The sequence below is a fragment of the Anarhichas minor genome, unplaced genomic scaffold (assembly GCF_050575085.1).
Source record: "Anarhichas minor isolate MPS153535 unplaced genomic scaffold, ASM5057508v1 ptg000045l, whole genome shotgun sequence".
Lineage (NCBI taxonomy): Eukaryota > Metazoa > Chordata > Actinopteri > Perciformes > Anarhichadidae > Anarhichas > Anarhichas minor.
This window is the reverse complement of record NW_027466491.1, coordinates 6,533,870-6,545,000: the sequence shown is the minus strand read 5'-3', so window position 1 is coordinate 6,545,000 and position 11,131 is coordinate 6,533,870. Positions and strand designations below refer to the sequence as shown.

Genomic DNA, 11,131 nt, shown 5'->3' with positions numbered 1-11,131 from the left:
TAGTTGGGGGGGGGGGGGGGGGGGGAATATTTCCGCTGGTATTTTATGTAATTGAATTTGATGTCGTTGTGATGATGATAGTAACTGTTGAACTGTCTCAACTCGTGCTGCACACAAACAACACATCTACACTCCTTGTGAACCAGCACGAGCTTGTCTCTGTGCGGGCCCAGCGTCTCCATAGTGACGAGATGGAGAGGAGGAGGAGGAGGAGGGAATGTGAACTGGGTAGAGAGAGAGAGAGAGCGAGGGAGAGAGAGAGAGAGAGAGAGCGTGCTCAGGCAGAGACATGTAGGAGATGTAGTCTGGCTGCCGCAAGCTGAAGAAAGAGGGGGAGTTGGTGAGCGCTGGAAATCTGCACAGAGTGCGAGAAAGGGAGACGAAAGCTGGTGGTGAGGAGGCGAGGAGTAATGCTAGGCTGAAGACAGAAGAGACAGAAGAGAAGGAAGACAAACTTGTCTCGGACGGCAAGAAGGCAACGGCAAAGGGCACGAAGAGAAGATTGTGAGAAAATTAAAACACAGGAGGAGACAGCGGAGAAGACTCTTCAACCTTTCATTTGGAATAAGTGCAGTCTTGAGGAGAGGTAGGTAACCGCGCTGATAGACAGGACAGGGACTGAGTGATGAAAGAAAAAGAGGGACAGATGATAAAAACAAGAAAGAGAAAGAAGGGACACGATGATGAGCCGTTAATCCTTTTGTTCTTCGCCTGCTGTTTTTATTTATGCATCCGTCACGCTCAGCGAGGCTGAGGTGATCGCAACGTACGGAACTCTTCCATAGCGCTCAATCAACACTGCTGACTCGGCAAATTTACTGGCTTCGCGACTGTGTGCGCAGGTGTTAAAGACGAACGCTGTAGTGCATCTAGATTGTGGGAGTCTGTCCTCGAGACCACCTGAGAGACTGAGCTCAGTGTTGAAGCAATGAAGCTTCCGTTCATCTATCCATCCTTTGCATAGAACTTAGGTGTGTTATTCTGCAAGTATCATAAGACGACAGCAAGTTTTCGTTTTGTCTCTTCTCTGGGAATTTGTGCTTGTGAATCTTTGACGGAATTTGAATCATGTTACCTGTTCAGTTGCATTAGATTCACTCGGACGGTAAAGCCTTCCCTTGACATGGTGTACTGGGCGTATGTTTGGTTTTCTTGGACATTAACCCAATTTCCTGCCAGAAACTGGATCAAGCTCTCATATTTGAACGCATCACAAGACTTTCTAAAAAGGCAAGTTTAAATCCCCAAATCATGTTTCAGCTCAGAGCATGTCGATCCTTTTTTTTTGTAGTTCCAGATTGAGTCGAGTGAAGCAGATAAAAAGAGCACAAAGCTATTACTACTACAGTTAAACCCGCTCAAATCCAATCGCTGCCCTAATTTGTGTCCTATCCTCATTTGCATGCACTAACGTACTCTTAGAGGACGGCGAGAGAAGAGAAATCTGAGGCGAGACGGAGACAGAATAGAGTTGCTTGAGAGCGGGATGTTTTTAGTTGGTAAGAGTCTGTGCAAGCTTAAGGCTGACCGTTAACACAAGCACATATTTAGGTGTTCAAAGTGACGAAACAGCAGTGACCACCGAGTTATTTTACCTCCTTTGTCTTAAGTTACTGGCAACCAGGAGTGAAACAGGCAAGATGATGAGTCTATATTCCCCAGCCTGTTTGGACTTGTATTTCAACTCTGATGATGGGAAACAAGGCAGCCGCTATAGCGCATGACCAGAATAGAGGGACAGAATGAGACAGGTCCCAGCAGGACAACGGGAAGAGAAGTATATGTCTTCACCCAGCTGTTTAAGAACAGCCCGGACGGACAGAAAGATTGATTTGGAAGTCCTGTCAGATGCTTTTTAAACCTCGGACGCCGGCCGATCGATCATAATCCGGCCTCCTGTTCATCGAGTCACAGCCATAGATTTCCCCCTCAGTGACCGGCATCAGTCAGTAGGCAGCCCAGAGAAACCGCAGCATGATGGATGATGCTGAGGGAGAGACAGTAACTGGAGTATTGATGCTAAGGGTTTGAATTCTAAATATCAGTTTGGTTATGCTACCAGTATTTTCAGAAACTGATTTTATTCAATTTAGTTTGGTTAACTACCGTATCTTCGTCTTCGAATGATTCATCGCGTTAACACTTCTATTTCACACCCTTCAGTCGTTGACATTAGTAAGGAGGAGTTTCTTTCAAAGGGTTGACATCTTATTTTGGGACTTACAAACAGGAACACAGACCGTGAATTAGCTGACGGCTGTTTTACCAGAAACTTGTTTTCCTGATAGGCAGGTAAAGTAAAGTGGCCGAGTCTTGAAATGGCTGTATGTGTGTGTGTGCTTAAACATCAGAGTGACATCTTCAATATTTGGCTACATTTATACTGCTGCTCTGATGTGGCTCTGATTTATTTAGATGTTTTGAAATATCTGAGAGCAGGAGCCGACTCTTTGTAACTTAAAACTTAGACTCGTTATTATGTAAGTGTTTACGAAGTAGATATTCACATTTCACAAAATCAAAATAGGTCCCACCACATCAATGTTTTCTTCTGGAGGCTAGAGATGATTATATCTATATCTATCCAAATATTTATACCCAACAATTGACATGTGTAACTAGCTAATGTATGAAAGAGATTGAAGAGTAAGAGAGGGATTATGAAATATATCAAACTCACTCTAAACTGCAAGAACATCACTATATATATGTATATATATGCAACAATGCAATGCCACATTTTCAAACTATTGGCAATCAAGTTTAATATAATTATTTTCACTTCTAAAACCGTCATTTTTGCTGCAGCTGGGGATGTTAAGATTGAGTTTCTGCTTACTTAGACGATAGCTTTTGATTGGACAGCCCTACAGATGTTTCTTAGAAACCAATTTACACATCACTTAAGTTTTAATTGTGCACTAATTGAAAAGGAGCTTGTGATGAAACATTTCGGAAGGACTTCACACACAAACGTAGTAATGGATTGCTGGTGCACCGCAATCCTTTATCTGTAAGAAGGTCAGAGAAACACGTTGAAGGGGATTTTGTTTTTTACATTGGACGCAAATAAACCTCCTTTGCTGTAAATAATGATGCAATTTAGATCACTAATTAATAAATATCAGGAGGAAAATGGCAGCTAGAACACCACTGGCTGCTCCTTTTTATGGGATTTGGCTGCTGGAAACAAGCACCGGCAAAGATATTCAACCGTTCCTCTTCTTATGTTAAAGTTTTGACCACCAGTCACAGGGAATCACAAAGACGTGACACAGCATGGTGCCGTCCTAAGCTGTCTGTCAGCAGAGAGTTCACAGATGCACATACGGCCGCTACAAGCATCCTATTAACCCGACCTTGTATCGGTAGCCTTTTCCCCCCAACAGCGCGTGTACTTTATGTTCCGCACGTCGCCGACTCTGACCGCGAGCAGCTGCTGTATGTGAACTTTACTCCACCTCTGGAGTGCAAGGTACCGAACATCAACAGCAACGTAAACGTCAGTCTACTGGGCTCTGTCTCTCTCTCTCTGTTGCTATGGCAACTTAAACCGCGTGATGTCATGTGGACACGCGCATCATACGAGCTCCGCGGGTCACACACGGGGTTGTATTCACATGATCGATAAGAAGCATCTATAAGATCGATAATAAAAAGTGTGAAATGTAGCCTTGGTCATCAAAGATGTGCACCATTCATTTATCTTGTATTGTGGTTCTGTAAAAACGCTTAAATTAGTTTAAACATAATTTCCATCATTGTTTCTGTGTCATGAAATTGAAGCCTTTCTACATTTGAACACTTGCATTTTTACAGTTTGTAAAGACCGAGGGTGGATAAACTCTTTGAAGCACCCACATCCAGATAGTACTGTGCTCATAAACACACACACACACACACACACATGCATGGATGTTCACACACACAGCCCGGTGCCTTGGGAGAGCTTGTGCTCCTCTGTGGTGTGAAAAACGGTTCCATCGTGGGGCTTTTGAAGTATTTATTAACCCAGAAAATATCATACACCATATCCTCTCTCATCATGTTGGCAATTCATGAGCTCCTCTCTGTGTGTGGCAAAGTGTGTGTGTTTGTATGCAGAGGAAAAGCTTTGAGAGATCTTGCTTCAACCTTGATCCTGGAGCACTTTGTACACACACACACACACACACACACACACAGCATGTGCTTCTCGTCATAGTTACAGTTCTTGTGCTATTAATGGAGATATATCTGTCTCCGTGTAGGCAGGCTTATTAACGGCGCGCTCTCATTGGCTGCCGTTTCTGTCAGCACCGAAACAAGCCGTGCTATTGGTCCCTGTTGGACATCATTTTCAACAACCCCCCCCCCCCCCCTTAGCTGCAACTCTCCTCTGCTCTCTGGTTGCTTGGCAACCGGTGGTCTCTGGTTTCCCTCCGATGCCCCCCCCCCGCAATGTAGTGTGTGTATGTATATATATTGCTGTATGTAGGAGCGGCTGTGGTTCTCAACAAAGCGAAGAGACTTCACTGTCATGCTTCCTGAGGGTTATTCAATATGTTGTGTGTGTGTGTGTGTGTGTGTGTGTGTGTGGGTGTAGTCTATTGAGAGTTCAGGCAAATCAATAGTCATCATTCCAGCCGAAAAGCTCCACCTCCAAACAACACACCCGTTAAGTGAGGGATGGAGCGACAGGGCCGGCTGTGATTAAGTATTCAGGGTTAGAAAATGTCAATAATCGGGATGAAAAATGAGCCGAGCGTTGTTGCTGTAAATGTCTCTACTTTCAGACTCGGCGTGTGCTGTGCTCATTATCCACATTACATCAATGCTTTTCTATCACAAAACCTATTGATTGCAAGATGGGAGCTAGTGTCTTTCATATCCCATCTTAGCCAACAGAGTAAGTGCCACAGCTCAGACGTGATTATCGGCTCATGTTTATTCTCAAATTTGCATTTTCTTGCTCAAAGCCACTTCATATGACTGTAGTGCAGTAATTATACGACTCAACGAGGGCTGTTGGAGTACAAATTCCCTCAGCATTACCCCCCCCCCCCCACCCCCACACTCCTAAATGTTTGACCAGCCACCAACAAAATTCAGTACAAATTATAATATATTATATTATATAGTTGCAGTATTACAAACTGAATGCCTGTGGCAACATTCCCAGAAGAAAAAAAAGATGTTGTTTTATAGTTTTTCTCCACTGTATAAACACAAACAAATCCAACTTCTGAAGGATATCATGTAGGTTTGAGATTTCGGGAATAGCCCAAAACTCCATTGGTTTGATCCAAATAGAATTTCTAAATAAACCAGGACGGAAATCTTAAGGTCCGCCTCTTTAAAATCTAGATGTCTTTATGTTGTTTAAAGTCTTGTCTACACTGACAACTATGTAATTCTGTTAGATAATACAATCCTCTTTTAGTGTATTTCAATTTTTGCAAAGAAAAAGTCAAAATTTGAGATATTTAGTCAAAAAAACAGCCTTTAAACCCCAGATCCATATTTCAGAGGACAAGACCTCGATGTCCTCAACAGCCACCGTCCTGTATTCAACCCCTAAGACTGAGACAGACATGGGCTATTTGCTGATCAATATTACCATTCAATTGGCCTGTAATGTATTCTGACCTGCGCAATTTAAGAAACCCTACGCCAGTGATTCTTTGATCTGGAAAAATCGATTGGAGGATTCTTCAAAGGGTTGAACCCCCAACCGCACCATTAGCAGACGGCGCCCGAGGGGCTTCAGAGGGTCTGTTGATACCACAGGGGTCACGACCTCCTAGTCTACAGGGGAGAGGTGATTGGTCATATCGACATGAGCCTGGAGAGAAGGTAGACACACACAGCGAAAGCTAACAATGGACCAATCACATGCAGTTGCCGAGGCCAAGGAGAAGAAACTCTTTAATGTGCGACTGCGGCGCCTCTTCTTTCACTAGGCCGAATCACTGACACTCACACTATTTATTCTCTCGGACCGTCTTTCCTCTTTCAGCCTCTCCTTCTTATTTTCTGGATATAGCGCGAGAGGGAGTGAAAGAAGGACAAAGTGGGTGAGACGAGATAAGAGCCGATGATGAGAGGTAATATCAGGTCAAGGGAATCTGAATCTGGACAGAGAAGGGAAGGCGGCGAAAGGGATACTTAGGGGGGTCAATTAAACGGGAGCAGAAAGCGTTTTCCGTCCCCTCCTTCTCCATCATTAAAACTACGTGCTAGCTTGAGCACAGACAGTGACTGGACTGTTGGTTCCCTCGCTGGGTTTTTACGCTCCAGCGAGCCGACGAGTTTCCAAACTCCCCTTCCAGTAGGAAACAGAGAAAAGGCTTTTTGTCTCCAGTGAGACAGGTCGTTGTTAATGTCCCCCAATCACTGACGCTTACCACTCACCCCTTATTGTTGCACTGCTTTCTTTGCAGAATATGTCTTTTTGTCGCAGCTGGCGTCATCATTCTGTGGCCCCTCTGGTGCTTAAAGAGGTCACTTCTTAGGATCTTCTAGGAAGTTCATACAGATTCAGCATCTTGAAAGAAGGTGAAGTTTTGCTTTTCCGTGTTTTATGACTTGTTGCTGAATGAAATAACTTGGAAGGTTGAACAGTTTACATGCATACACAGGTATTTAAATTGCGAGGAAGCCTATCGTTTGTTTATTTTTGTTGTAGTAAAGTGACTGCAGGCTACAGAGAGGAGATGGCTGTGTGAGAAAAACACAGCTCCGCTACCCGCATGTGTGGCGGCTAACGCGGTGATCAAGCCCGTTCAATCCGGGCTAACAGGACCGTTAACGGGATTAGTGCATTGATCGGCACACACAGACAAACACATAAGACACAAACATTGCAGCCCAGCCAGATACTGGAGACAAAAAGTGTCCCAAATCACTTAAAACTACGGTAATAAAATCAAGACCGGAGGGTAAGTAAGCCTCATCGAGCCACTCGGTTACAATTCAAGGAGAGAGAGAGCGGTTCAGTGGAGAGACACGAGCAGTGAAAGTATGAGATCACGTCAACTCTACCTGCTCTGAGTAGATTCGAATGGAGTTGAGCTCAAATGAATGAGCGGTTAGTGCGATAGCGTCGGATAGAAAATGAGGAACGGGGTGCAGAGGTGTGTACGCTGTGGTAGCCCGACACTTTTCCCATCAGTATATATATGCAGCTGCTGCGAATATAATTTAAATGCAAATAGGGCGATACTGCAGTCAAGCATCACAGAGAGAGAGAGTGAGAGCTCGAGTCTGTGTTTTAACAATAATGGTCGGGTTGCATTCTCATTCTCATCCATTCAGGGGTAACAATATAATCTTCTTCTTCAGCCTCCGAAACAGCTGTTTGTGTGTGTGTGAGAGAGAGAGAAAGAGAGTACACATCCACGTGCATGTGGATATATATATATATATATATATATATATCTTTCTTTATTTTGGATGAGTGTGTGTGGGTGACTGCTGCTGCTGCGGCTCTGTGTTGCCATGGTGACGGTTGAACTTCAGGCTGAGGTTGAGGCTTCTACTGTAGTTGAAGTAGAGGCTGTTGCATAAGACGAACAGTAGACACAAACACACGCTGATGCGCACCATCCGAGGCCATTTCTGTCCTCTCTCTGGAGTGTGTGTGTGTGTGTGTGTGCGTGTATTTGTATGTGATGAAACAGCAGTGTGAGGACTGGTGTCACGCTGTAGCCCCTCAGGAGACAGATGGGGAGAGAAGCAGGAGCAAAGAGAATGAATATTTCATAACCATTACTACATCAGGTGAAAAAGTAATCCTTTACCCGGGTGAGGTCATTTTGTACCTTCTAGTTTAGTGAAACGTCATCAAATCTTCTTACAGCGGGTCAAGTTTTAAAACAAGCTGTATTGGAAGTGAGCTCTTTTCGAAGTTAAAAACGCTTAAGATTAAGACAAAATGCACCAAATTCAGCGAGTCAATGTCATCTTTAGAGTCAGACAGAGATGGAGGGAGGCAGAGACGCTGGAGTATAACTGACACTGTGTGTCCATAAAGGAGGATGTGTAAGAGAGAGTGAGAGGAGAGGAGAGGAGAGGGAGGATGGGAGGGGAAAGATGAGTGAATAAAAATTGGTGGAGGGAGCACGGGGCGGCCATTATACACCAATTAGTTCCACTACCCGCTAGTCCCAGCTCTCCTCTCTGTTTCCCTTTGATCCCTCTAATTTTAACAATTAAAATACATTATTTCCATGCAGAGAAGAACAGCGTAGGATGTAGTTTAACCCCTTAGCAGCTGCTCGTCTCACTTTCCACACTGCACTTTCTCCTAATTTACTGTTTGACATAAAATGTAATGAATGAAACCTGCTTGGCAAAGAAAACAAGAGAAAATGTTTAGCATTTTTGGGCTTGCTTGATCAGTTGATTGCATGTAATTGGCATATTTGCACTATTCATTGCGGTGGGGGTTTATGTTCCGTTTGTATGTTTAGGGTTTATGCACACACACAATGAACCAAAGTATGTGCATCCAGCGTTTGTAATTTTTATGTTTCTCTACCAGATGTAGAGCAATAATTGGTGCGTGAGATGATGAAGTATGTGTGTATCTGTGAGTGTGCGTGAGTTGCGCTGACTCACAGCAAGACTGTTGGGAGAGTCATTACTCTCGCGCCAAGGCCTCGCATTGAGGCTCATTACCACCTTTTTGCCCTGAAGACGCACACGCTCTCTCAGACGCGTATATATCTTTATTGGAAGACCTCCAGAGGCAGCCCCATAAAGCCAGGCAGCAGTTTGTTGCATACTGAGGTATGTCTTGGTGCCAGAAGGTGTAGACAGTGCAAACAACAGCTCTGCAGAAAGCAGCCGTGTTCCAGCTCGTCTCTTTAGAAAACCCAGTAACTGGGACAGTCAGTGGACGCCTGGTGACCGGAGGAAGAATGAATGCCTTCATTGGACTGTGTGGACCAGTGTGTGTGTGTGTGTGCGTACTTTGTCTCTTTTTGTGCCTGTGTAACGAGCGCCTGGTGAAAACCAATAGGCTTTTACAAATTTGCCAGAATCTGATATTGTTGAATTTGCATTTCACGGCTGTCGGAGCAAAAACTCTCAGAACAAAGAACCTGAAAGTCTTTTGGTTTGTGTTGGGGTGTGGGGGTGTGGGGGTGTTTCTGACTGAAGCCTGACGGAGGCCTTGTGGGTACAAATTCAAGGTGTGTTGCTTGTTTTTGTTCATGTCAAGTCAAGTCAAGTCCTCCTTTTTGTGAATCTGACTCAAGTCCAAAGTTTATCCTTCAAATGAATTCTGATACTTTGCCTCTTCATATTTTAATTTCTAATTAATTTGACTATACTAGTTATTTTAATTAGTGTCTCTTTGTGTGTGTGAGTCTCCTTCAGGGTACTTTATACTCTCCGGTATGTGTGTTTTACTTCAAGGTGTACACTCTACGATCTTGTTTGTGTATAACGGCACAACCAACAGTTTGAACACAGCCGTCCGAGCCCTTTTAGTTATGTAACAATAATGCCATGATGTATGCTCCTGCTCAGGGGCATTTCATGTCATTATGCACTCATTAGCACTTTCCTGAGTGCTGGTGTTTTTGTCTGTGAAACACTTTTCTGAATAGCAGAATTATCCTCCATTTCAGCCTCCTGATGATGAAAATCTGTTACCTTTTATGTGTTGCTTTTTTAATTTTTTTTTTTTTGCATTTGCATTTGCTAATATGATGTCGGTATTATGCATTTTGGAAACCCTTGAACTCTTACTTTCTATAAAAGCTGTTTTAAATTATGCTAATATCGGTGAGTCATCATTTTTTGCCAGCACACTAGCTTTTGACCCAGCATAGCATTTGCAGTGAACATAAAAATCAGACATCTTAACTCCTTCTGAACCTCAGGCTAGAGCTGCAACAAAATATTTAATTTGATTATTTGATAAATCATTGTTCATCAAAAGTTCATATAGCCTTATGAGCTTGAAATTGCTTGTTTTGTCCAACCCAACAATACTAAGATTACATGATATAAAACTGAGTAAATCCAGCAAATCCTCGCATTTGAGAAGTTGAAACTAGCTAAAAACAAACTACCCTGCTAGTAATGTAACTTGAATGTGTAATATATCTGTGTGTTTCATTCAGGTATTGAAGATCAGTCTCATCGGACACAGAAAACGGATCCTTGCCTCATTGGGGGACCGGCTACACGAAGACACCCCACAAAAACCTCCACGGGCCATCTCCCTAAGGGTGAGTGAGTCTCAGTGAGCAGACGGTGTTTTACATGAACCATGAAAACCCTCTGCAATATCTAATTCAACGTGGATTCAAATTATGAATTCATCAGACAGAGGAAGAAAGCACTAATTCCTTCCCAGTGAGGGAGCTGCAGCCTCCCCATTGCGGCTGTTACCACCCCAACTGATTACCCACATCTTTCCGCCAGGCACAAAATGGCCGACCCATTGCAGTTTCCTTCCTGCCGGCTTGTCCTGGATACTAATCACAGGGAACTGGCTTTCCCTCTCCCATTGGGGCTACGCTTTAACGTCCTTATAATAGTCTCTTGCTCTTTGTGATGTTGAGCCGAGGGAGGCCCTTTGCTTCTGAGACGACGCTGGATGTGTTGTCCTGGTTGATTGGGCTCCTTTCTGTACCTTTAATCAGCCTTAGCTTTCCACTATGTCTAAACTTCTTTAGACATAGTGGCCAGTGGCACCTCTTTCTCTTCAAGAAAAGAGCTGCCACTGGCTTGTAATTGAAGAAGAGCTGAAGATTATACCGTATATGACTCAATACAGGGTAAAATGATATGTTTAACCAGCATTTCCTCCTTAAATCAGTGTCAGTACAAACGGTGGCTGTCAGCTGGGTGCATTAGGACAAATGTGGTGAATGAACAGAATGAGGCTCGGGATGAGAACCGAGAGGCCAAGTCGTAACGCTCCACCGGAAAGGGCCTCTTCCATTGAGGCTCTTCTCATATGTAATCAAGTGAAAACAAGCAACCTCTCAGGGGGAATAGCTGACCTTCTAGTGTGTAAAACCATTATACCGTTAAAACGTATAAAAGTTCTAATCCTTTTGGGAATTTTTGTCTCTGCTCAGCTTGGAAAGCCACTTAAACGAACATAATTTTCCACTTTAAGGATGAAGCC

At 43.7% G+C, this 11,131-nt stretch overlaps 1 protein-coding gene across 5 annotated transcripts in view; it reads left to right on the top strand.

Moving 5' to 3' along the window:
- The window catches only part of anks1b (ankyrin repeat and sterile alpha motif domain containing 1B), a 158,678-nt gene that overhangs the window by 131,290 nt on the left and 16,257 nt on the right, over positions 1-11,131 (top strand). For all 5 annotated transcript variants that reach the window (XM_076111487.1, XM_076111488.1, XM_076111486.1 and 2 more), the window contains one exon: positions 10,116-10,223. In XM_076111487.1, the coding sequence (XP_075967602.1) occupies positions 10,116-10,223 (108 nt within the window). The remainder of the gene's footprint in view (positions 1-10,115; positions 10,224-11,131) is intronic.